The following is a 27,287-nucleotide window of genomic DNA, read 5'->3' on the forward strand; positions in this document are numbered from 1 at the left end:
TACCTGATCCTCTCAAGCTGTCATTGCTACTCTAAGGAGAAAAACACCCAACAGTTTTTCCAGTCCAGTAGTGTTTCTTATCAAAGGTAGCAAAGCTTGTTTTGTAATACTGCTTTGGGAAGGACATTATTGCATGTTAAGGGCAAAGTCTGCTGAACTTAAAAACTTGGTTAAGGGATAGGGAAATGATGACAATGAACAACTCTATCAAGGCTCCAGGGAGATTTATCTGGATATGTGCCCAAGGCACAAGTAAAACTAACCAGTAATCAGTGTACACTTTTTAGCTAATGATCTGGAAGAGAAAACACAGGGTGCTTTGGCGTGGTTTCTGTTGACATCAGGAAGCTGGCTGTGTAAGGTCCTGATCAGGGGGCAAAGGGCGAAAGTGCAACACCTGCTTATCTCCTGTGAAACCAGCACACTCTTCAGCTGTGGGTAAACGTGCTGATGTCAGTGCCCCCCAGACGTGCCAGCAGCAAGCCAGCCCCACACAGCAACCAGGAGCTGGTGCATGGCCTCTCTTACCCACTGGGCTTGTGCAGGGGAAGGAAAAAAGACCCACCTTTTGCCTTCCAGACTGTGGGAGCTTGGCCGGGACTGATGGTCTGTGCACAGCATGTTGCAGAGAGACCTGGATCTGCTGGGGCCATGTGCTCAACAGGGGGCTGCACAGACAGCAGCTTGGGTCTATCCTGCTGCACTTCAGATCCCTGCTCTCAAGCCTGCAACAGGCAAGGTATAGAATGCATGTATGTGTACTTCTGCTTGGAAAAACCTGACAGGAAACATGCAAGTCCTGTCTATAGAGACTACAGGACAGTTAAAATGATGGGAAAACACAATGGGTGTTTGTGTTGTTGGTTTCCTTTTGTTTTCTGTAGTAGTTTATTGAAGTCCCTGGTGTACTTAAGTTCTGGGTTGTTTCTCCAAACACACCTGGCATACTGGTATATGTCAGAGTGGTACATTTCTGTAACTGCAAAATGCAAAAAAGGGATGCCATGTGATCTGCTTCCCTGGCATTACAAGTAAAAACCCTTAGGAAGTGAAACCCACACTGCTAAGGAGGGTAAATTCAGTACACAACGCTGTCACTTGTAAGCTTGCTGCCAGACACAGCTGTTTTTCACCTTTCCTCTTTCAAGAAAAATATCTACATGTATTTTTATAGTTACTCTGTACTTAAATTACGGGAGATGCAGGATGGCCCCAGGCAAACACAAGTCTGCGAAAACACCCGTTGTACAGGACTGTTGGATCATGACACCATCTGATCCAGAGGATTACTACCATTTTCTTACACAACAGGTATGAAATGCCAGCTGTCCCATGGCTTCAGAGTTGAAAGACAGCCATCCATTTAGTCTGTGGAAAACCTTTTTGTTAGATATAGACCCAGTGAAGGACATCTTTTTTTCTTAGTCCATTTTCATTTTCTTTAAAACTGAACAAAAGACAACTATTTTAGAGCGTAAAACATACTCTGATGGAAGATTCCAAATTCTCATCTCAAAATGAATACTGTCCTAATTATAGAGTAAGGAGCTGCATAAGGTAATGCACTGATTTTAGGTACTATGTAACCTCTCAACCAATGCAACATTAAGCATAAGCAGGTAATTCTGCCAGTGTTTCTTCCTCCTGCTGTACCTGACATGGTATGAGTGTTGTTTTTCTCAACTCCATTTGATAAGGCTTAAAACAAAAAGCCCTTGCTTGCACTAGACTTCTTAAAAAACCAAAGATACAGACAACCATTTAAAAGATTTTATTATAAAACTATTTCAGCATCTACATCCAAGTAAAAGACTTAAAACTACAGCTCTACTTTCAGAATAAAAAGTCAGTGAATGCTGGAAAAGGTGCTGTATTGTCTAGGTAGACAGACATAGTTTGTAATACTACAGAGATTTCAAATGGATTCCTTAAGTGCTACAAAACCTCTGCCTCCATCATGAATATTCCACAGTTTCTCTCTGCAAGCAGCATCACAAACATTTTTCCATCACCCATCCTCAGCTGCTTTGAAACAGAAATTACAGCTCCTAACTGGAGCAGCTGCAGCTGTGTTACAGATGTACCATCAGATCACAACTCAGGTTCAAGCATTACTGGGTGCAGGCAGAAAGGTATAAATTGTGTTTGCTTGACAATAATGACTACCTAGGTATGTGTTTGTATTTTTGTATTCAATACAAAAATCAACGAATACTCATTTATTTTATGACAGTGAGACCAGGTTTTTCACACCTGTACATTCTAGACAAAGATATTTCCTTTTTATTAGTCATTTCATTCACTGAGCTGAGCCCAGATGCATGATCTGGTGACCTTTGGTGACTGCACCTCATTCACCAGGATAAAAACAGCCCAGATGCAGTACTAAAGTCATACTCAGCAGTTATCATTAATACATCTAAAATGAGTTTTTAAAATAAATGAGGCATATCAAAATTCTATTTTATTTTCAATGAGAAATAAAGCTCAACAGGACTTCTAGAACACAAAGGTAATTTCCTATTAAAAACCATTTTAGATTCACAGTGGAATATGAAGTGATTTTCCATACAACAAATAGAAATCTCTAATAGAAAACTATCATACTGAGCAGGATGCTCTGCTGTATTTGCAACTTCTTGCACAGGATCATGTAAGATAATATGATAATTAGGTAAAAAATTCAAGTAATATTATACAGCCCTGATGAACTTCTGACTGGCCAGCTTGGCAATGTCCAATAGTTTAGCATCTGTTAAGTTTACCTTGCTTACAAAAGTGAAAACACAGAAAGATAGGCAAGGAAGAAGCTTATTGAGAATGGAATATTTTCGGAACAACTCTCTCCCACTGGCTCTGTTCCTGTAGGAATTCCCCCTACTTTTCTGTTCATAAAAGCTGTTCTGTAATTTTCAGTGCTGCTTATATTTTGAAACATTTCCTAAGCCCTTTCCATTGTAATGAACAGTTCCTAGAATGAATTTTTATAGTTCCAACACCACTCCTGAAAACCTTTCCAAAAGACCTTCAGTGCTCACCACAGCTTTCAGATTACAGATTCCCCATGTACCTCTTTGAGCTGCTGTGGTCGGATACTAATTTGGAAAATACAATTGGCAGATTTTGGTTTAGTGTACTGAGCCACTAACCTCCTAACAGCACAACAGAAACAAACCACAAGACTGTGTTTTAAACATGCTGTTTTTCACAACATGCTTATACAATACACATCACCAAAACCTTTCTACTCAACTTGCACGTCTGACTTCAGTTCTTGGAAAATCCTAACTGACTTACTTGGCACACATTCTCCAGAATACAGGGATGTAGGCTAGATGTACCCTAACGTTAGAGCTGTTTATATTTCCATTTCTTTCCAGTAGCTTTTAAAAATATCCTGATTTTCTTCTTCATTACCTTACGCATAGAAGCCTTACTTGGCTGATTTCCCATGAACAGCTTAACATAAAATATCTAGCAACGTGACTCACAGGGCAAGGCATCGCAGAAGAATTATTCCTGGAATACCTTTTTTCTTTAAATGGGACTTCCTTATATAGGGAAAACACTTTCTCCCTACCTCCCAGGGCTCCCTCCCTTCCAGTCAGGCTGTATTTGAATGCTGTTTGCATCTTGCTACAAGACTGCCATGTTAAGTGTCTCTTTTCCAAATGTTATAAATACAGCTTTAAAGCACAGATGTTATCTATCTACCTGAGAAGTTCTGTAATAAGATAAACTGCTGATAACTATTCTAACAGAAAAATATGCATCAATATAACTCATGTTTATCAGTATTCAGAATTCAAGCATTAAACAGGATTTGAAAATTGCACACCTCTACCACACCAAGTCTTTGATCATAGTAAAAAAATGGCCTGATTTTCCTCTATACACAGCTCTTCTTTAAAGACATATGTGCTCCTATTTTCCTCATCCTCATCCTGAAGTCCACAGCAAGGTTTCAGATCCAGCACATACAGCCTAGGTTTATAATATTCTTATCTTCTTTCTCCTCTGCCAGTTCTGAAACTTGCTTGTTTGGAGGTAGATTAGTACTTCCAGACGCTGCTCTTGAAGCCAGCTTGATCCCTTTGGGTGTCTGGATACCAACTTCTCTTCAGAAAGCTGCACTCTGTTTTGCCACGTTCTTTGGGTCTTTACTTGGGACACACCAGTCATCTGCTTCTGAGGTAGCCTGGTAATGCTTGGAAGCTGATTTGTTAAAAACTGGGAGTTTTTCTACTGATTCTGTTGATAAGGCCTAAAAGTCAAGAAGGAACAAGTTACTTGGTTTCTATCTCTCAATAATGCCACTTAGCAAAAATTCATTCAGCATGCCTATAGTATTAAGCCAGTGACACTACAAAATGAAGTTATTCACGCAAGTGTTTCTACAATAGATGCAGTAGCTTAGGTGCTTCAGTATCTATGACTGCTTTGGATAATTTGGCAGGACAAATGCAGTAACATCACATCCTATTTATGCATTTTTAATAGGCCTTAAGCAGTACCCTCTAACATGATTTCAAGATAGTCCAGGAATGCATGGAAAAGGACCTTCGTTTGCAAAATTCCGGTGAAAATGTTTTAATAGAAATGTTATATATATATATATATATATATATATAGCTGAACTGTCTCTTCCTTTTGTACTTCTGCTCTGATTGTGCTTCAGTGTTTTCAGTTTAGCAAAAGAAATTCAAAGCAAGTTTTTCCCATGATTAAGTGCAGAAAGTAGAAAAGAACATGTAGTGCTGTTTGCAGGTTTCTTACAGAAACAGCAGTGCATGTTATATGCCCAGTGTTCAAAATTACTGGTATCTGAATCCCATAGCTTGCTATAAGGCAGATGTTGAATAGCACCTTGACTCCTTAAGGATTTAGTTTACATGGATTTTCTAGTTTTCAGAGTAAACAAACTAGATCTGTTGCTCACACCTTTACTTCACTCTCTTCAAGTACTTTGTATTCCATGAACAAGGAGATAATATCTTAACACAAGCTGAAAACCAACAGGGCTCTCACTAGTAGTTTTTCAAGTAAACTAGTTAAAGCCAAGTGACTTTTTTAATACCAGTTAAAAACCAGTTACTAAATCTGTAATTTCTCAAGAAAAAACAAGAGCTACTCATGAGCAGAGAATTTGTTTACCTTAAAATGGTAATGAGTAAACTCGCTGCATTAATGGTAGTTATCTTTTATTTAACTAAATTTAAATACATACCTTCAAGTAGATGATAGCATCTGTTCCATAACCACATATGGAGTAAAGATTTAGATCTCCTTGAAAGTATTTAGCATACAGACGAGAAATTGGCAAGCCATACCCAAAGCCAGCCTAAAAATAAAGTACAATATAAAATTAATTAATTTTTTACTAGCTCTTATGGCTTAAATATCTGGAAAGTCTTCAGAGATTTTTAAGCTGTTAAAAAATCCTTTGCACTTCCTCTTCTGGTAGAAGAAAACATAAATCTCTACTCCGTTTCATAGAGAATGCTGAAACTGACCATTAAAAAACCCAAAACCACAAGAAAAAAGATCTCCATGGAAGTGGAAGGGTCTATATTCATGTCCCACTTTTACATATTACATTTCAGTATTTTTCCCTCCCTTGTTTTTGCTAGTACAGCTTGATTAGTAAAAGGAGCTTGCTACTGGGAGATTAGGAACAGTCTAAAAGCCTGTTCTAGTTGCACTTGCCTCCAGAAAGACAGTGTGATTTACAGTAAGTTTGAGGACTGAGTGGAGAGTGAAGACAAAGTAAATTAGTGTCATTGGAATGTAAGAAGAAAAAAAAAGGGGTTAGATTCAGGTTGCAATGCTCTTCTTCATTTTTTCCTTTAAAAGCATATTTTTGTCCACTAAGCTAAATATCAAAACTTTGTTTCAGAAAGTGTAAATTCATATTTATGGAGCTAAGTAATCTTTGCACATCCCACAAAGCAGGAGGGGGGACACAGTGCTTCATTATTAACACAGCAACACTTAACAACAACCTAATTGCAACATAAGTATTGAAAGTATCTTACAAGAGGGGTATTTCGACCATCATCCATATTTGGCCTTGGTGCGGTGGAGTACATGTAGCTGAACAGCTGCTCAATTTTCCTTACTGGAACACCACCTCCTCGGTCTGAGATCTGATTTAAGAGAGAATGAAGTTAACAACAAGCATGCACTAAGAATGGTATTTAAAATGCTGCTATTTGAACACACCTTTCCAACAGTCATGAATGCAAACATTTGTTTTGCAGCGTATTGTTTTCCAATTAGATAACTGTGCTATGTGGAGGCTCATATCATCAAGAATGCTCATGTGCTCATACACAGTATCTTTGATCTTTTCTCAGAGGCCAGAAGATCTTTTAATAGAATCAGCTAAGCACGTATAATAACAAAGATTACATTGAGTCCATATTGTAGTAGGCCAGCAAAATACCTTGATTGCCAGGTCTTCTTTCCCTAGAACAACTGTCACTTCAATTGGAGAAAGGGTAGGACTGTTTTCTTGGAACTCAACAGTTGCTCTCATTGAATTCTGTGGAAAAGAAGGTTACCATGATCAGAGATTGTTGAATCCATGCACTTCAAACCATACTCGTTGTACATAGAGGCAAAATTACCCTCTATTCCTATCAGTGCCTAGCTTCCAAGGGACACACTTAGCATTTTGGCATAATGGGAACAGAGGAGGTCTCACACCTAGAAGTATCTAAGCATAGCCAAGACTCTTCTGAGTGAAAGATTACAACTTCTTGCCCAACATAACTCAGGCACTGTAAACTGAATAACATAACTCCCTTAAAATCAACAGGTTTATGGAGAAGAGCAAAGTTCAGCAGTTGCTAAAGGCTGCCAGATTTCTGCATCTCATGCTGGCAGCACTGAAGTTTGGCCCATTCACTACTCCTAAATACACTGTCCAATCCACAGAAAAGGCACCAGGGCAAACCTGCAGATGTAATCTCTAAAAGCAGAAGGCTAGTGGTGGTCACAACCCCACAGCCCACTTAACTCTCTCAGTTTATATTGACATACCTTAAAGAGCTCAAAAAGCATGTGAAAAAGATGAGATGGAACATATACAATGGTAATTGGCTCTCCTGGAGCTTTTCCTAGAGGAAAGGAAAAATACAAAAGATTTAAAAGGGTGATGACATTTTTCTATATTGTATCCAAATTTTACAATGAGTGAGTTGCCAAAACAAACAAGAAAATAAATCAAGTTTAATTTTTGGTTTTCCTCTCTCCAAAATTGGCAAACAGCTTTATGCATTCATAACAGTGTTTAGATTGCAATTGCCACTTGCTTTGTAACAGCTTCTTTTCAAATAAACAAGTAAAAAAATCAAGTATTAATACCCCTTTATAAATAAAGGATTTTAATAATTAAGCAGACTGCTGACATCAGACACCTGCAGGCAGCTCAGACCAGACCCAGCATTTCAGCAGCCTCACTTCCTCACCCCAGATATGGAGCTCCTCTGTAGCAACTTCTTGTGTTACTTCAAGTCCAGGTTTGTCTGACTTTTCTCAAATTCATAAATGGTACCTCAAAAATTTAGTGTTCAAGATGCATTGACATTTGAGTTCTAACACAGGAGGTTAAATGAGGCACCTCTAATAGAAAATGAAGAGGAACTAGCCCAAGTCAGATTAACTAGTATGTGCATTAAGGTTACAGAACTGGGAGCCTTTTGAGTCAGTAAAAGCAGCAGTTTGGTATCAATAGGAAGCTCTCATCTTACCATTCACTTGAGTAAGTTTCAGTTCTGGAGATGTTAAGTAATACTGGTCACACAACATCTTGGAACTTTCATAAGCATCTGAAATAATTATTTACATAAATGATGTAAAGTATAATATCAAGCAATGTAGAAATTAATTTTAATGCATGGCAGAATACACCTTTTAACTGCACAGCTGCTAAGGTGTTAGAGAGTCTAAGACATAGACAAGGGAATGTGTGTCAAGGGAATGATAACATTGCATCCACTGTGTGCACTATAGATTGAGAACAACGTGCAATTATGGCGGCATGAGCAAATCTTTGTACACTTTGATAATTGTATGGAACTGATGCACCTGTTATCTACCTGTAGGTAAAACCAATCTCAACACCTCAGACAACTTCAACTCCTACCTCATCTGTCACTTGCTAGGACTTACTCCAACATGGTTTTTTGCTGCTACTTTGTATTTTAAATTCTGTCCTCTAAAAGCTCATGCCTTGGTAAGACTGCTTTCAGCTATTTCAATTAAAGCCAGTCAGCATCCTCTACAACACAAGTTGGTACCCAAACTGCTTGCAATCAGATATAGATACTGATCAGGAAGACAAACATTAAAGCTCTGAGAATACGCACCATTCACTACTTCAGCAACATCACAGCAAGGATCAATACTTCCAATGTGCCTTGGGTGCCCCGAGCCAGATTTATCATCAAAAAGAAGAGCTGTTTGAGATGAGAACAATACAGTATTTAATCACAAATACTGTATTATGTAAAAGTCTAAACATTGAGACTAATACAGTGAAATCACAACACATAATCACATAAAATACTGGATGTTTTTTATGCCTTTTATGAGTTAAAATGCTATATAATGTCAGCAAACTATGTTGGCTTTTCTGTAGTTCACATCTAAAGGTTTTTCAGACATTGATAATATCCCTATATATTCCACAAAAGAGTTATTTCAATTATTCTGTAGTCTAGAAAACAAGTTTTTCCATTACTCTCGTAAGTGATAGTTTCCATTTCTAACTTTTCAGTGTCACACAAAATCATGTGAAGCAGTTCTCCATCAGTTTTCAGAAGTGCTGACATTAACATGTTACTCATCAGGTTTAAGTTTTTTCTCAGGCAAAAATTTCTACTTACTGTGTTGGTTCATTAGCATCCGGGTGGAAATACGGCTCATGTAAAAACGATCCAAAAAATACTGGATGTTATGATTGGTGACAGGATCTGCTTTGAAAGTGTCTTTGTATTCAATTATTCCTTGTGCCATTGTAGGAACCACATCATGATGTCTGTTTCGAACTCTAATTAGAGTATCTATAAAGCTAGGTCAAAAAGAGATCTTTTTAGAACATTATTCTCAGACTACACAGATGCAAGCTTTGTATAATGTAATTATTTAATCCAGCACCAGCACAGGTAAGTGCTTAACAGCCTGTTAAAATACAGTCTGTTTCTTTCACTCTTTTAAAAGTAATTCCTCACTAACCTAACCCAGAAGAGTTTGGCATTTTTAAAACAGAAGGTATAATGAGCCATATCAAATTCACTGCCTGTTTAATCATTTATTTGAGCAGAGAAAAATGTAAGAAAGGGAAAAAGATCCCAAGCCAACATCTTGGAAAGAAGCAGAGATGTGACTTTACAGATAATTTTTTTTAATATTTCTCTGTCATAACAGTTCAAGGGACAATAGACCAGCTTGTTCTATGTTCAGCTCTTCTGCTAGATTATCAAATTCAGATGATGGCTGTCAGTCTAAAGTAAATATATTGTGAAAAGTAGAATGTGAACTAAAAAGTTCCAAAAAACAAATTAAAAGCTTACTCAGATAAGACTTTTTGGTCATCTGGGCTTTTCTGATTGAACTCAACCAGCTCCTTTAGGCTTTGGATGTACCTATTGAAAAAGAACACAAGAAATATATGCTATTAATTGATTTTTATTAATCTATCAATTTGAAAAATACTTTGTCTTGTGCACATCATTAGTCCTAACAACTCATCTAGGAGTTTTAAGTATCTCTGAAATATCAAAGTTACAACCAGCAATGGGATGACAGATTAACACTTCTCGACTGCCTGAACCCCAGAAGTTTTACGTCTTTTTTTGTGCCTGCCACCAAAGAGGAATCTAAACCCTCGCTTAAGGGTTCCCCTTATAATTCTCGAGTACAGAGTATTTCAAAAGAAGATCCAAATGACAATGACAATCAGTAAGATACTTAAGCAAAATTTTTCCAAATCTGATCAGCATTGGCAGAAGCTAAGTAGCTGAGCCTCTTGCACTAACACCTGACAGTCTTGACGCATATGGCAAAGGCACAACTGTTGGCTATATTAAGAACAGTTTCTAGATCTCACTCTAATACTTCTACTATTTATGTCAGCCATCCTGGCAAATGCTGCAACTGTGCCAGTAAACAAGGTTAAATCAGATTCAACCACTGTATCAACTGCAGAGATTATGTTAATTGAATTTCAAACACTTGTTGCACGTGTTAAGGCAATATACTTTGGAACAGAAGCTCTGTTAGTAACTGCATCAGTGACAGATCAAAACAGGTACATAGCCTACTTTCCCATTTTGTTTGGGTCTAAGAGTCTGTAATGCTATGGGGAAACAGAACGTGTTTTCCCCCTTCTTGAAGAATAAGAAGTGAGATTTGCTCTATTAGCTATTTCAAACTCTAAACTCCCCCCAAACATACTAATTTAAAGATGACAATATAACCATATTGGTTTTCAATTTAATTTTAGTGTGCTAGAAACGGACAGTGTGTAACAGCTCGCAATTCAGCTTTGAGGAAGGAACTGCATTTCTACTGTATTTTGTTGTGCTTTCTACTATTCAAAAAAGTCTGTAACAACAAAGTTCTCAAAGCTATGTTAATTTGCATGCTGAATTCATGCAGTTCATACTCACCAGCTTTTTACTAATTTTACTGATGGAGTGCCTAGTAATTTATCAGGAAGAAGATCGATTTCTTTCAGGATGTTTGCAAACCTCACAGGAAGCTCTTGTCGCAGAAATGAGAAAGAAGTTCTCTCACATCCATTAGTCGAGCCTATGAATAAATCCAAAATAAAGTTTTTGTTTAAGAAAGTTTCAAGATGTAACTACAGATTGCTGACTTTCCAGAAACTTCAGGAATCTATCCGTCTGCAGTCATGAGGCTTTTACTGGCCAGGTCATCTAAGTGTACATATATGTTTGTGCTGAACGCTGTTTACATGACAGTAAGACACAGCGTGTTCTTGGACGGGATACTTGTACAGTTCCCACTTCGCATGAGACTTAATTGCAATCCCCTAACAAGTACTCCAGCCTCTGTAATCAGGAGCTTCTTCGGGGTGACGTCTGGCAGTATCGTGCGCGCACGGCCGCCAGAGCTGCCAAAGCGCTAATGGGATCAGGGAACAGCGCGTTCACTCCGCCTGACACGCCCCGCAGCCCATGGGCCTCTCAGAGCCCGCACCCTCCGAACACCGCCGAAACAGCGCTGGAGCGCATCTTCAGCTCTGATGACGGCACTCAGACGTCTCCAGCGCCTGGCACCTGGCCAGGGGGTAACTGCGGCCGGGGGTGCCCACCCGAGGCGACCTCCCCGCTGCCGCCACCACCCCGGGATCGGCAGATTCCCAGCGGGGCTGGGAATACCAGGCAGGGGCACCTCCCCTGCTCCGCCCTGGCGCTAGGCAGCCGAGCCGGGGGTCGGCAGCGACTTCAGCGCTGGCCGAGCGCGGACCCGTCGGGGCGGGGATCGCCGCCTCCTCTGTCCGGCACAGCACCGCTCCCGCACCCCCTTCCGCCGCAGCCCCCGGGCTCGCCCCTCTCCGGAGAAAAGAGCCTCCGAGCCCCGGGCTTGGGCTGTCCCCCGGCCCCGACCTCCTCCTGTTCCTCCCCACTCTCACCAAAGTCCAGCAACTGCTTGATGGAGAGCGGGGACGGGGAGAAGCGGGAAAACTGCTCCACCTCCTGCGGCAACCGGCCGCTGCTGCTGCCGGCACTGGCCCCTGCCAGTGGGGCGGCGCTGCGCAGGGCTATCCGGGCGGCCTTCATCGCTCCCGGGGTGGCGGGTGTGTGGCACGTAAGCGATCGGGTGGGTGAGCGGGTGATCCAGTGGCTGCGGGACTGTCGCTATCCCCTCGCCTGTGGCGGGCGGCTTCACGTGGCGCCTCTATTTACAATCGCAGCGGGGCGGGGCTCCGGCAGGCCGCGCCCCGCCGGGCGCCTCGTGACAGCGCTGGCGGGTTCCCCTTGCCCGGAGGCCCGGGCCAGCGGGCGCCTCGCCAGCGGTACGGTCAGGGGTGTCGGGCCGGGGGACAGCTGCGGGGCTAGGGCACACGGAGAGGCGGGTGCTGCTCCTGCACCGCCCGCGGTGACCTTGTGTACGGGGCAGGGGCCGGTCGAGGCCGGCGGGGTGGTCGTGCCCAGCTCCGAGGCGCCGCGTTGCCCCCGCCCCTCACGGGCTGCGGGGGGTCCGGCCGTGCGCAGGCACCCAGCGGGCGCCCGGGCTGCGGGGGGAGCGGGTGGCGCTGACACGGCGTGAGGGGCGCGATGGCGTCCGGGGGAAGCTGTGTCTTCGCACTCATACCGGGGCTGCTGGTGGTGCTCGTACTGATAGGGTAACTCCAGGGTCGGCGCAGAGGCTGCATGGAATGCAAAAGGAGCAAAATGAGATCCCAGCCGCAGGGGTGAGGGTGCCTACATGTAGGCCATGGCTGTGACCTTGGTTAATAGTGACCAGATACCCGAAGACAGCTGTGTTGGTGACGCACTGGCCCCAGATCGGCATGTGGCCTTTATTTACTGTCACTAGAGCTGATCTAAGAAGGGCCTGATACAGTGCTCTCAGGGACAGCTCATCTTCCATTGTCACAGTCGATCTGGGAAAAGCCACCTTTCCTCTTTGCTGGAGAAGGAGCTTGGAATTCCAGTGCTGCCTGGCCTTTTCCCAACATACTGAGTCCACTTCACTGAGGGCAGGGTTTGCATAATGCATTGAAGAATGGAGTTAATGTCAGCAGAGGGCTTCTTGACATCTGAAAATTTGGTCTGTAACAGCGGGAGCATGTGGCAGTAAAATAATACAAAATAATGGTGCCCTAATATTTGCATACAACTCCCCAGTCCAATTTTATATGCATATATTTACACACACAAACATGTAAACTTTTTCAAGGGAAGGAAGATAACATTCCTAACAAGAAATGCTTGCACTTAGTTTAATAGACAGAAGAATACTTTAGCTTGTCATTAGACTGTTTTTTAAACTTCATCTCATTTAGTCATTATATCTGTTTTCCCTGTTTATGGTTCTACTCCCACTGTACTGTATGTTTTATTATTTTACTGCTCCCTGTTTTATTATTTTATTGGGAGAGTTACTCTGTTATTTTTCCATCAGTTATATTCTGGTTTACCACAGTGATTGAATGTTGGCATTTGAAATTTGAAATTAAGCAAAATGTAGACCTCTAATAGCAGCAAATGTAATCACTTTGATTTTTCCTGTTCTTGCCAGAAGTTAAAAATTTAAGAATTTGGGATTTTCTTTTGACTGTTTCAAGTTGGTTTGCCTGCAAGTTGCAGTTGACTCACAGAAGTGAAAATATCATACAAATTTGTTTAAACCATGAAACATGTATAGGATAGGTTTTGTTTTGTTCCATTTTCTTCCTGAAGCTACTAATTGGTGACAAGCAGGAACATCAAAATTAACACTTTGCAATAAAATCTGGGTCAAGAAAGTTCTCTGCACTAGGCAGTTATTCCAGTTTATAAAGTCACTATTTCTATTCCAATGAGATACTTAATCTGTTGGTGTGCTGAGCCTGCTTAATACAACTTGAATATCCTATGTGAGTAGTCATTTTACACACCCTGTTCAGAATAGGGAGAACGTCTACTAAGAATAATTTCTGTTGTTTGCATTCATTTTCTTTACAACAACTCGTTTTCTCATTGTTTTCCTGGTAGTTATATGCAGTAAGGTATGAACGAATCTCTTACATATTCAGTTTAGCTCTGAACAAAGGTAAAGTTGAAGTTGCAGGAAATACAGGAAGTGTGTTGCCTTCCCCATTTGTTAAAAGGGCAAAGCTCCAGTAATTCAAAACCTGGATGTTTTTCAAATCAAAACAAACTTCTACAAGAATTTTACACATCAGCAGCACAAGAATGGTGTTTTATTATTCAGATGAGCTTCTAAAAGAAGTGTGTCTCCTTCATATTTCAGATTTGCTTCTCGCTCATTGTATGATGGTTATATTTTACAGGAGATTCTGAACAATATAAATTTCCATTCTTGTATATATAAACTATATATTTGTGAAATAATTGTTATGGATGTCCTGAATGTTGAGCAAGACAGCTAAGCTTCAGGCACAAATGTAACAATATATGAGGATTCATGATCAGCCAAGCTGCAGGTGAACTAGGCTGTGAAAATTGTAACCAGTTCAAAGAATGCCTCCGTCTATCCTGTCTTTAGCAGTGTTCTCACTTTACTTCCTCTCCAACCACCATTTCGCCCTCCTTCTGAAACACGTGACAGTTTTAAGTGCAGGTGTCAGAGAACAATATTTTGACTGTGAAGGACAGTGCCAAATTCTGAACTGCAGTATTCATCAGAGGGGGTCTCATTTCTGCTGCTTAGATATTTTAACTTTCCTCTTCTGAACTGCCCTGGGGCAGGTTTTGAAGAGGTGGTAACAACGCTTGCAGTTGCTTGGTCACAGTAATGTTTTGCTGACTATGCTTAAGGAAATGGAGCTGTGTTAACATTCTGCTTTTTTCCACAACAGATGGGTCCAGAAGAGTGGAATGAATGAAGCCTGGATTTCTGTCCATTTGTGTCCTAATAGCTCTCCATTGCAATCAGCTGTCTCTCGCCTCATGTTTCTTATGTCCTCACCCCTGCTGGAGACACTACATGCTGTACTTAGATCAGAGCCGTGTTCCTGATCAGCCAGCACGTGTAATGACTGACCATGTTGCTGATGTCTAATAGAAGGTATCATGGTTGCTTTTGCCCTACTTTTTTCTATGTGGGGACAAAAATTTAAGGTTTTTTTCCTAACCCAACAAGTGCTGGAGACCCTGTAGGATGTGCTGGGATGAGTGCCCTCTCCTGACCAGCCAGAATACGTGGGATGACTACTGGTGTGGTTGCTGCTCTCAAGTAGAATGAGTGGCTCAGTTTCCCCACCCTTTTATTCAGTGTGGAGCAAAATTTTAATCTCTCCTCCCTAAACCACCTCCTAGTTTGTACAAAGTTTGTAGGGAGTTGATTATCTATTCAAATTTGGTTAAAATGCTTAGGAGGTTTGGCAAACAGGTGAACAGGCAACATTATCAAAGTTTTTTCCCTTATGGAACCAGACTAACGTTCTCTGCTAGGGACAAAGGCAACTTCTAATCCTGCTTTTGTAAGGAAGGGTAAATGATAATCCAGGAGGAGCAGTAAGTCTAGGTGAAAATTAATGGTAGCACTAGGAAGTTTTGAATGTAAGTGGAAGCAATAGTCTGGTGACAAGAGCATGAGTCACATTCTTAGCTCTTCATGAAATTTCCAACAGTACCAAGGGCAAATTGCTCACCCTCTGCCTGCAGATGGTTCTGCATTTATGGAACTGGATTGATACTTTAACCTACTAATACATTTGTTTTCTAAATATTTATGTGGCCCTTTACATGGAAAAAAATACAGAAATAGCATTACAAACAAGGGTCATATCTTCCCGTTCTCATCTTTCTGTCACCCAATGCTGCTGCCTTATGAGCTGTCAAGCTGCTGGGGGCTCCCAGTGCAGCCAAAACAGCCAAAGTAGGTGAAAGGTTGTGGAGAAGCACACAAATAAGCTGGCATGCCTCTTCAGTAGTTCAGTGAGGGAAAGGTTCTGCAGCTGCTCCAGCACTTTCCCAGTCTCCCCCGGCTGGTCATAACTTGGCAAAAGTCAAGACTACGGTAGCTGGATCATTTTACAGGTGGAGCTGTGGCCGGTCAGCAGCATGCTTGGAGCTGTAAACATGGCAACTCAGCAGCCCTGAACAGGAGACACCCTTTTTCCTCAGTCCCTGCCTTTGTTACCCATGTCTGAAATTATCTGTTAACTCCTTTAAAATCATGGAAAATGAGACTGGATTGCTGGTTTCAAAATTGCTTTTCCAGAAAATAGCTAGAGGCTTGCATGAGATTAACTGTGGGTGTTGAAACTGGGAGAGTAGAGATAGCAGAAAGGGAAAAAACTGTTTTGGAGTATAGCTGTACCATTCAGGAAATAAAGCTAAGACTCAAACTGTGATAAAAGTAGGACTCAAAAGTGTTTATCTTGAAATGCTTGTCACAATTCAGGAGGCTGCTTACTAAGTAGGGGAATAGTAATCTTCAGCCAAGTACACCATTGCAGAGGAAATAAAGGTAGACTTTCAGGGTGGGCTGACACTGATCTGAAGTACATAGCTAAATACAAAATAATGTCGTTTTCCAGCCTCAGCTGAATACCGTAGCAGTTCTTGTGGAAGAGCATGTGGCATGCTCCATGAGAGTTGCAGGTGCAGAGGAAAATAAAGAGGAAAGGTATCATCAGGACAGCTGCCACTTTGGGCCATGGCTGCCTTTACTGTGAACAGCCCTGCTCTGGAGAAGATCACCTGGGGAAAAGTGGACACCTTGTGGAAAGTCAGAGAAAAAGTTAACGGTACCAAAAGAATACATCTTTTAAGGTCTAAATATGTTTCAGCTGAACAGTTATATTTTTCTGTAGGAATATGGGAATGGGGTTAGTGTAACAGGATTATCTCAAAAGTTTTGGATTAGACATTTTAGGAAACACCTCACCCAGAGAAGAAGGAGTTCTACCTTCACCTGTAACCCTTCCATGGGTCAGGGGCTTTGAACATACTGCTTTTGTTTTTCAGAGTAGATCACGCTGGGTTAAGAGGAGATGTTTTTGCTAAGTCTTCTACCAGATGCACTTGATACTGTTGACTGTAGCAGGACAATTGGTAAAGTGGATGTGGTGGCTTGAGTTTCTGCTCCAAAGTGGAGCCTTGAACTGTTACTCCAGGTTATTTTATCTGAGGCTGATCTTAGAAAGCATTTCCAGTTGTTCCCTCTCAGCATTTCCTTCATCAGATATGAAAGGGTTTATTTTCTTTTAGTGTCCAAATCATATGAACTTGATTGAGAAGTTTAGTCTAGGAAATAGTAAGCCAAGACATCATCTAGAAAAGGGCTCTCTAGGGTGTTACCTGGCCACTCTTTCAAAAGTTTCATGGTATCTCTGGAATGCTGCTTCTCCTTAGTGCTTTGGATTACCCAAGGGAAGTTTGTTTTTTGTTTGCAACACCCTGACTATTATCTCTGAAGTGTGAGTTCAGAGATACTAATCAGTTGCTCTCATAAAGACTGAATTTCCATAACATACTCTATGGGAGATATCTACACGGTAGGTGCATGGGAGTTTTCTTATTTGATGAAATGTATAGCCACAGGCTAAGATGTGATAACTGCAGTTAAATATGAAAATGTAGCTTGTGTATTAAAATAGTCCTGATAAAGAGCCAGTACTATAAAAAATGTTGCACTGCACAATTAAAATGCTTTGCCTTTGGGTCCCAGTAAGCGCAAAGTATTTTTGTGTCATGACTAACAGGTATCTAATTATGGGTAAATCGCCAGTGCAACATTGCTGGAACATTAAGAACAGTCTAAACAGGGATGCTGTCCCTCTCTCCATTTACTGTGTTACTGTTTCAGTCTTGTGGTATATTAGACAAAATCCACAGTTTTGCTACACAACATTAAGTACTTTTTCTTGTAATTCTTTTATATTATTTATTACTCCACCCACTTTGGTCTTTTCAAATTCAGTTTTCAATGTAGTGCTTATCTAATAGACACTGAAATGAAAAACAAAATCATCAGAGCTATGGTGATACTTGATTTCCAAGATTTCTGTCTACCTAAACTGACATAAAAACTCAATTTAATATTTCTTCATTTCATTTACTGAAATTACACCAATATTCTAAATTTACTGTGGTGCTTACATTTATATGCAGGCATTCATGAACATACATTTCCCATATAGTTTCTATATGGGAAAAGACACCTAGATATAAAAAAAAAGGAAAATTAAGAGTTAAAAATATGTGCAAATAAAAGTCCTGATTCCCTATTATCTGGGACATAATACCTGGGTACAAATAACCAGCAATAAGTTTGCAGGTACTGGTTTCAAAAAAACACCTTTTAAAGAAAGTATTTTAACATACAGGAGAATACAGTCTGTGAAACAATATCTTTTTCTGTTGTGAGACCAATTGAATTACAAATTTAGTTTGAAAATAATATGTTATTAACAAGCATATTTGCACTGCACAAAACCAGATTCACTAAAATGTGTAAGATCTCCATTTACACCAGATAAGAAGCAGCGTAATTTCTTCTTGCACACTCACACAAGTACTGTTGAAGTGAGAATTGTTAAGCGTTCCATTTTTTGGATACTCATTATGAGTACATGTTTAAGTAAGGTTGAATGTTTGGGCATTTCCTCATTCCCAGAAAGAAATACAAGCTTCTTATTCTCTGTTTCCACAGTACTGGAGAAATGTTTTGAAATTTTAATATTCAGATCAAGAAATAAATCCAAGGTAAATGTAAACAACCAGAAGATACTCTAGACAAGAAAAAGCTTTGTGATCACCACAAGAGCCCTTGCTAGCTTTCGGCAACTGCTGAGAGGGAGGGCAGTGCTTTCCCCTGGTTTGAGTGCTGGAGAACCAGTTTTCCTTCTGCTTTTTGTTCCAGATATGCTACATGGAATCCTGGAAACCAGTTCCTTATTTGCAACTCCCTATATGCTGAAGTTTAAGAAAGGGAGATAAGAGTGTTATCAAAGAAGCAATGGAGTAACATGCTGAAACGGATATTGCTTGGGTGTGTTGCCATGCTGAAGTAAACAAGTCTATCTGTATTTATTTTTATTGGTATTTTGGGCTTACAGCATGTACATCAAATGATGTACACGCTTATCACCTCTCATGTATGGAAACAGTTTTTAAATTCTAAGCATTTCATTTAAAAGAAGTCAAATCAAATCAATGCCAAGAACCCTAGTTAGGATGTAATTTTTGCTGAAAATTACCTTTTTCAAGGCCTTGGAGAAAACAATCAGAGATTTAGTAAAATTCAACAAATAAAGACATTCCTATCACACTTCCTTCAGTCAAACCTTCATTACATTTTTCCTCTTTATGTGAAATACAGTAAATGGATATGGTATTTGCCCTTTCCATGAGAAAGGAATGAGAAAGACTCAAAAAAGTGTTGGACTGCATTTTGAGAAGCAGTCCGTAGTTTTATGTGAGCACTTCTGGCTGCTTAATAAAGGCTGCAAGACCTTGCAGGTCTGAGGGATTTATGAATTATGAACCCATAGCACCTTGAGAAATTAGGTGCTAGGTCTGACCTACATGCTGAATTGAACTCTACTGTTGAAAACGGGGGATAAATTTCCATCTGAAGGCACTCAAAGAGAACAGAGCGTTTTGACTCCAAGAATTTTCTCTTTCAAATAAAAAGGATGTCTCTATTTAACCATTCCTGGAGAAAAGTTTTTAATATTGTACTTTTGAATCATCCACATAATTCCAGTCCTTTACAGTCAGTTCATGTTTCAAATCTTGTGCCAAATGCTTACATGCCTTGGAGTAGAGAAGACCCAGAGGGAACTCATAAAATTATATAGGAAGGGCACCAATTCACTCTTGCTGAGAAGTAATTTGGTTTGGTTTAGTAACCTGTGAAATAGTTCTGTAAAATTATGAACTTTAAGGAAACTGTAAAGAGTGTGATTATTGACATCTGCTGTAGGTGACCTTTACATGCTGAAAAGATCACAAGGTAGTAAAGACAAAAAAATTACAGCCTCCTTTCCTTCTTCTCTCTAATGGTCTGAAATTGAAAAATTGGATCTATTGAACCCCAGTTAAAGTTAGGACAGCCAAATAAAACAAGGCTACAACCTGCAACTTGCAGTTTTCCAAGTGTGTAATTTATATACTTTAGAGACTAAATGCTGCTGCTCGAGGGAGTTGAGTCTCCACTCTCACCTGAACATAAATCACTTCATTCACTACCTTTTCCGTTAACTTCCCCCTCTACGGTAAAGAAACATATCCCAGTATTTCAAAGGAATAGATGTACACGTGCAGATCATCCAAAGCTGTTTGTCCTGATTCTTTTCTCAGTGCTATGATGAGGGCTGTGTGCCTCACTATCTTTCCTACTTCTTGGTATCTTTTCTTTGCTGTTTGTGTCAACATAATCTAAACTCCTGGCAGCTTTACAAAATTTGTACTGGCATTGATCAGCTTGCAGGTTATGGTGAATGCCTTAATGTCATAGTTGCTGACATTACAGCAGTATGTAGCAGCTAACATTTTTAGTGCATTAGCTGTGCAAATGACCTTTTAACTCTCCCTAAGAGCATCTCACAGTTGTCCTGAGTCAGCGTGCCAGTTACCACCATAGTCTGAGGGTGGCATTTTAAGTGTCTGTCATCACCTTGATAAGGGACCAAAAAGGCAGTAGCAGGACACTAGGTATGCCCTATGACACACACATGGCCTGAGTGTGCTGGATGCTGGGACATGCTGAAGGGGGCCCAGACCAGAGCCAGAATAGCATTGCTTTCCTTGATGTAAATATCCCCTAACAATTCCCCCATAATCACATCAGTTAAATTATTTTTTCCACAGCTCCCTTTGGAAAGGGATTCTGTCTGGTCCTGTCCTGTCTCACTCTTTTCATTTTAATAAACATGTTTTCCAGAAGTATATTGAGCAACACGACGAGCATTGAGACATGCAATTGCCTCATTCTTCAGTTTTTTTTTTCATTAAGAAAGTTATTAACATATGCATTTTTTAAAATTTAATTTTATGGTTGATACACTGTTTACATCATGGTCAAAAGGATGTGTTTCCCAGTTCTAGTAGAAGTGTATGGACTGTGTGATCCCAACTACTGTGTGTATTTGTACATAACCTTGATTTGGCCTAAGAGAAAGCCTTGATGCTTGCAGAACAGATTTATTCTGGGTCATGACTGGGAAACTGGGCTGTCACCAGTAGGGTACAACCCAGATTTTCAAATGCTTTGGAAAGTATTTGAGGATCTGACAGCTGTGTCTGAAAATACATTAAGTAGAAGTTGTTTACAGGAAAGGACAGGTTTGGTATGCTCACTAACTATTGCTGAAGAGCTGGCTGTAATATTCTGTACTCAGAGTTCAGATAGTAACTCATGAGTTGTTATATGAGTTAAGTGGATGATTTTCAACAGGATGGTGGGAAATCTTCTTGCCAGCTGCACATATTAAGTACTATGCATAGCTGTTGCAGTGTGAGATATTAGAGGGGATTGATAGGACATCCTTGAAGTGATGGGTAAACTTCTCAGCAAGAGGGAAGTTGTACATGTGCCATTTCCAGTTACTGGATAGTGTGTGAATGACTGTGACTGAAGTCCTAATTCAATGTCCAGTGCATTCAGTTTGTTTCCAGTCATTTCAGCTGTAGTCTTAACTGGGAACTGGATCAAACCTCTCTCTGTAAGATTGGAGATAGCAAAAAGCATGCTGAAAGGAAAAAGTCAGTTTTAAGGTTCATATTTTAATTTTTCAATAATTCTTAAAGACTTCCAGAAAAGTATTTTTTAAGTCTGATTTCCCCCTTTTTCAGTTTCCTACATTATGCATAGATTAGTTCTATGAGTAAGAAATTTTTTTTCTTATGGCTGTCTAACTTGAGGAAGTCAGTAACCTAGGCCACCTTTGTAGCAAGGAAAAATAAAGCAGACATTCATATCCTTGTTTTGAAATCCTTTTCTCCATGTGCTTTGTTCTTTCTGACTAAAATAAGCAATACTTCAGTTTTAAAAGTGCTCTGCCAGTGTCATGTCCATCATTACCCATGGACTGTCAGAGGAAACATGGGATATCTGAATTGAGAGAGACCATCGGGGAGATCTGGGGCCAGGGAACCAGGAGGCAGGAAAGGAGGAGGAACTGATATTCCCCCATGTGAAGACCAACATCTGAGTGCACTCTGTGGTCAGGAGGGAAGCAAGGGACACCTAACCCTGGAACTGCCTGTCTCTTCTCCAGATGTAGTAAGAAAATATCAGAAAGGCAAGATGGAGCTCTCCATGGAAATTTTTGACTGATTGAATGTTGCTTTATGCAGGATCTCAATGAAAACAGCCTCTTGCTGTTTTAGTCAGTTGTTGGGGCCACCGTGTTCTGTCAGACAGCTCTCTTCCCAGACTAGGCATGCATGACATGTTAGGGAGCTTCACTGAGCCATCCCACCCGTGTCCATACAGTGTAGACTGCTAGGATGGATATCCCACAGAGTGGGATAGGCCTTTTTAGCATTCATACCACCACATATAGGACCCTGATTAGCTGTTGCTATTACGCTAAAGCACCCCACAGCTAATGACTGAGAAGAGATGATCTTGCTGGGTTTTTTGGTATTGGAGAGGGGTAGGAAAGTGAAAGAAAAAGTGGACTTAATACCCATATTCAAAACAAGACCAATCAAAAGATGAGACATGGATTGTAAGTTGCTGCACACTTTATTGCTAGCAGGGCACGCAAACCTTCTGTTTTTTTCTGGTCAAAACATCTTTGTTTTCCTTACTCCTTCAGACCTTGGATAGATGCTCTTGCTATCAGGATGAACGGTGTTTTGGTTTTTTTCCATGAGTAAGTGATGCATATATGTTTAGATATTCCCTAGACTTTTTACAGGTGTAACTCTGTATTAATTAGTTGTAACATTAGCCTAAATTCTGAAACTGGGTACTTAGCAGGGAGTCAGATATAGGCTGCTGCTTCAACCCACACAGTAAGACCTCATGAAACATGGGAAATGTTCCTAAGTCCCTTCAAGGAATTGCATAAATTATGTGTCCTATAGCAAGTCTCTAGCTCTAAGCTAAACAAAATTCTTTGAAAGGTTTTCACACCCCACCCTGGCCTTTTGTGTTAGCTCCCAGATCAAGACTCTCAGCTTTCTGCCCAGTTAGTCAATCTGGAGGGAACAATACACAGATACCATTTGCTGCTGCCTGCAGACATCGAGTCTGAAGATCCAAGTCAGTGAAGGTGTCTCTCATTGTAGAGTGGTATCCAAAATGAACAGAAGCTGAAGATGTTTTACAAGGAAAAAGTAGTCTGAGCAAATAATCACAAAAAAAAATTAATCTAAGATGGTTTGACTGCCTCTTTAAAATTATTACAGGAGAGGACCCAGGCACAGCTGACCTCCCTCTTTGTGCTAACTTAGGAATGGTCCCTCGGATATTACGAGGGTTGGCATCCATACAGGCCAATGCCCACACCTTGAGTTTTGATTGAGGTTTGGCACCTCTATGCACTTCTGAGTAGCGTAGGGAAGAAGAGCAGGAAAGAGTGTTGATTTGGGGAAGAGGGTGAGGGTGTCTGAATGGAAGACCTTGTGCCTTATCCATTAGGAAACTAATTTTTCAGTCAGCTGCACAGAAGCTTCCCATTTGTCACAGGGGATATTGAGGGATGGGAGAGGTCTGCTCAGCTGTGAAGAGACAACAGTAGCCATGGCTGGAGTAAGGGCTGGACTTGGAAGGACTGAAGGCATGTTTTTGTGTGAGCCCCTGTGTCAAGGGCTTCACAGATTGGAATGGGGTTGGACTGAGTGTGAAAGGCTGGTAGGTCTCAAGTGGGCCCTAAATCCTCAGTCCCAGCTCTCGCTGCCTGTGGACAGTGTTCAGCACTGTGTTCAGAGCCACTATCCTATGCTTTATATTAGGATGGCTAGTGGTGTTAGAATTAGGGTAAGAGTTACAGTTAGGGAAAGGAAGAGTAAAATGAAAATTGAAAGAAGCTAGATACAAATATGTCCTGTGGGATCTGCTTGGACTTGTGCAGGTCTGGTGTTGGCAGTGCACTTAGACAACATTTTCATCAAGGTACTCAGGTCATGTATTTTCTTGTGGGCTCCAATCACTTTGCTATTTTTACTTCAAGGATTATTTCAGATTTATGTTTAGGGACAGAAAGAAACAGAGTTGTTTTATACTGCATGTATAATTTGGAGTTCAAATGAGGTTTGATATCTGTACAGGGTAATGGTTTGTTACTGATACCTGTGAAAACTTTAGTCCCAAAGTGAAGAATAAGATTTTTGAGGGTGTCAATCTTCCATAAGTATAAACTCACATGACTTCTTTTCCTTGGCAAAATACTGATGAGAACTGGCCCTAGTTCTGCAAGAAACGTAAGTACAATTCTGCACTAAAGATACAAAGTGTGTAGGACAATGAACAAGATGGTATATTAATATATTATTGTTCTCTACTTTCCAAGCAAACAGGTTGTAGCGTTTGAACTAAGCATAGACATGATTAGAGCCTGGGTTACATCTCCTGCATGACATAAACCCAGAGCTACTAGCTTACATAAATAGAAATTTGTTAGTTTAAGGAAGATACGAAAGAGATATAAACACAGCTAAGACAACTTAGTTTCTGTCAGAACCATGGCAGTTGTAGTTATGACACATTAGAAACAGCCTGTTTATGAAAACTAGGCAGCAATGCAACAGTATGGCATTCCTCTTTTACTCTGGCAGATAGTACTTAAATATCTTCTTGCAACTTAACACAATAAAATGAGAAATATTTACTATTCTGTGGACCTTTTCTCCTCCATATGGCTGAATTCCTTGAAGACATTATTTTTCTCATTTGTGAAGTGTCAACATTTCCATAACACATAATTTTTTTCCCACTGTGGAAAGAAGGAATTCCTCATTCACTGACATTTGTCTGAGAGCTTGGCATGCCTATACATGACCAAGTACCCACATGCAGCAGGGTTTGTGTTTTGGCTCTGAGCAGAGGTGGTAAGGGAAAACATGATACAGGTGTACAGAAATAGACTGGGTATTTAAGATTCTAAACAAGTTGTCAGATCTAATCTAGGCCTCTGGTAGGGCTAAACCTATTTTCTCATTTAACACGGACATTCGGTAATATTCTGGAGGAAAATGCTATAGAGTTGAAAATTAAAATTTTCATAGGAATTGAAAATAATTCTGATATTATTCTACACATTCAAGTTTTTTATCTAAAATTAAATAAAGGGAATGATTTTAGAACTGACAAATGCCTTTTATGTGCCCAAGTTTCTGGGAGTCCAGCTCAAAACATCTTAAATGGACAATTAATTGTTCTTTCAGAAAGTTAACTTCCAGACTGGCACTGAGCAGACAGACACTGTATCCCCAGTCCTTGGCATAGTGAAAGTATCTGCTAGGGAAGCTGTTGCAAAACAGAAAGGCTCATTCTTCCTGGCCCAGAAAAATTAAGTTTCTGCTAAGTCCTTTCAACTAGAGTTTGCTCCTGAAATGGGGAGAATCTTGCTGTGCACTGTGCAAACATAATTTGTGTAGCTGTTAGAATAAATGTGTGTTGTAGCCAAGGTAAATAATCAGAGAGAAAACTTTCTAATTATATTCTAATAAGTGACAAAAAAAAGAAAGCAAAATTTTGTCTAGAAAGCAAAAGATTTTGAAATGGGCAGTAGACATTATTGAATTCGATGAATTCTGTCTCTGTTCCTTGAGACATTGCACCCCAGCAGATTTCTGTGGCAATGCAGGATGTCATGACAGCTAACCCAGCCTAGGTTAGATTTGCCTGTGTGGCACTGTCTGAGCTCAAGGATGCTGCCTGCTGAGATCCTGAAATGTTTTCTTATAATGCTGATCCTTTCTTTTGCCTGGTTGCAAAGTCATACTTAAGACTCTTATTTACTCCTATTTATTTCTATATAATTTTTTTTCAGTGTTTCTGGTTGGTCATTTGAATGTATTTGGTGTCAGCTAGAGAATTATTTAGGTGTGTTACTTTGAATCATAATTGAAGATTTCTGAGCAAAAATAACAATTTTCCAAGAAAAGTCTTCAGGCTACTTTAAAGGTACCTTACATTTTACATTCCTGCAGTACATATCTGTCACCAAATAAACAATAAACACCCTGTCACAGTATCATTATATATTACCAACAGACAGTTCTACAGGGTGTAGTAAATCTGTAAGTACTTTGGAGGTTAGTTTATTGAACGTTCCAGAAAAATAATCTTTCTTTTTCCTGAACATTTTTCCCACTGTTTTCTGTATTATTAGCAGACAATCTCATGTTTCTGATGATGGCAGTGATGGCTAAAAATGAAACAGGAATCTTATCTACAGCACATATAATAAAACACAGTAGAAAGGGTCCAGTCCCAAGTCCAGTTCCTGCACACAAAGAGATCCTCAGACAACATGGCAAATGGAATCTTGGGTAGTTCTGTGGATCCTGCACAAAGGACTGCCAAAGCCATGGAAGTCAGCTCATGTCAACAGAGTAAAACGTATTGCATAACAAGTTCAAAATACAGCGCTGATTTAGATAGTATTACCTGCAGAATATCAATGATAACAACACTGTGGGACATAACAAGCCAGGAAGTTCCTGGAAAGCATTTATGATAACTTCTTCCTCCAGGCCTCCAAGTGATAAAGAAGCCAATGAGGAGAAGTGCTCTGCTTGACCACATCCTCACCAAGGAGGGGCTTATTGGGGATGTGAAGATCAAAGACAGCCTTGTGTGCAGGTCAGCCTGCAGTGACCATGAGATGGTGGAATTCAGGATCCCAGGGGAAGGGAGGGTGGAAAAACAAGGTCAGAACCCTGGACATCAAGAAAGCAGACTTCGCCCTCTTCAAAGATCTTGAAAATATGCTATGGGATAAGGCCCTGGGTGAAAGGTGGGGCTAAGAAAGACGATTAATATTGAAAGGTTACCTCCTACAAACTCAAGATTGTTCCATCCCAATGAATAAGAACTCAGACAAAAATTTCAAGAGGGCCACATGGATAAACAAGTTTCTCCTGGCCATACTCAAACACAAAAAGGATGCAAGGATGGGTAACCTGTGGGGAATACAGAATCATTGTCTGAACATTTAGAGATGAAGCTTGGAAAGCTACAACCCAACTGGATTTGAATCTGACCTGGGGTGATGGAGACAACAAGAAGGGCTTCTATAAGTACATAGGTGACAAAAGGAAGACTAGGGAAAATGTGGGCACCTTGCTCAGTGAGATGGGGCATCTGGCTACCCAGGGCATGGAAAAGGTTGAGGTACTGAATGTCATCTTTGCTTCCATCTTTACTAACAACACCAGCCTTCAGGAATCCCAGGTCCCAAAGACCAGGAGGAAAGACTGGATCAAGGTACAGGTACCCTTGGTGAAAGAGGATCAGATCAGGGAATACTTAAGCAAACTGAACATTCATGAATCCACGGGTCCTGACAGGATGCTGAGCGAGCTGGCAGATGTCATTGTGAGGCCACTTTCAATAACTGTTCAATGATCTTTGATTGTTCATGATTACTGGGAGAAGAACCTGAAGACTGGAGG

At 40.5% G+C, this 27,287-nt stretch overlaps 1 protein-coding gene and 1 long non-coding RNA gene across 2 annotated transcripts; one reads left to right on the plus strand and one right to left on the minus strand.

Annotated features, from left to right (window-relative positions):
• Nucleotides 1–1,756: 1,756 nt before the first annotated feature.
• On the minus strand, nt 1,757–11,904 carry LOC138106417 (pyruvate dehydrogenase (acetyl-transferring) kinase isozyme 4, mitochondrial-like). Its single transcript, XM_069006990.1, has 11 exons — nt 11,666–11,904; nt 10,677–10,818; nt 9,579–9,650; nt 8,892–9,076; nt 8,373–8,462; nt 7,755–7,832; nt 7,045–7,121; nt 6,446–6,544; nt 6,036–6,146; nt 5,228–5,341; nt 1,757–4,264 (listed from the first exon to the last, which is right to left on the minus strand). The coding sequence occupies exons 1-11, from the start codon at nt 11,811–11,813 to the stop codon at nt 4,121–4,123; spliced, it is 1,260 nt and encodes a 419-aa protein (XP_068863091.1). The 5' UTR covers nt 11,814–11,904; the 3' UTR covers nt 1,757–4,120.
• An 81-nt stretch (nt 11,905–11,985) lies between these two features.
• On the plus strand, nt 11,986–19,773 carry LOC138105671 (uncharacterized). Its single transcript, XR_011148608.1, has 3 exons — nt 11,986–12,049; nt 14,561–14,769; nt 18,574–19,773. It is a non-coding gene; the product is annotated as an uncharacterized lncRNA (long non-coding RNA).
• Nucleotides 19,774–27,287: the final 7,514 nt, after the last annotated feature.

The sequence above is a fragment of the Aphelocoma coerulescens genome, chromosome 2 (assembly GCF_041296385.1).
Source record: "Aphelocoma coerulescens isolate FSJ_1873_10779 chromosome 2, UR_Acoe_1.0, whole genome shotgun sequence".
NCBI lineage: Eukaryota > Metazoa > Chordata > Aves > Passeriformes > Corvidae > Aphelocoma > Aphelocoma coerulescens.

Bases quoted from the DNA above. Each gene is read 5' to 3' on its own strand.
- LOC138106417 (XM_069006990.1), bottom strand. From the start codon at position 11,813: ATGAAGGCCGCCCGGATAGCCCTGCGCAGCGCCGCCCCACTGGCAGGG. The intron at 7,122-7,754 runs GTAAGATGAGAG...CCTTTCCTCTAG, and splicing joins GAAACTTACTCAAGTGAATG to GAAAAGCTCCAGGAGAGCCA. The intron at 5,342-6,035 runs GTAAGATACTTT...CTTTATTTTTAG, and splicing joins ATGGTCGAAATACCCCTCTT to GCTGGCTTTGGGTATGGCTT.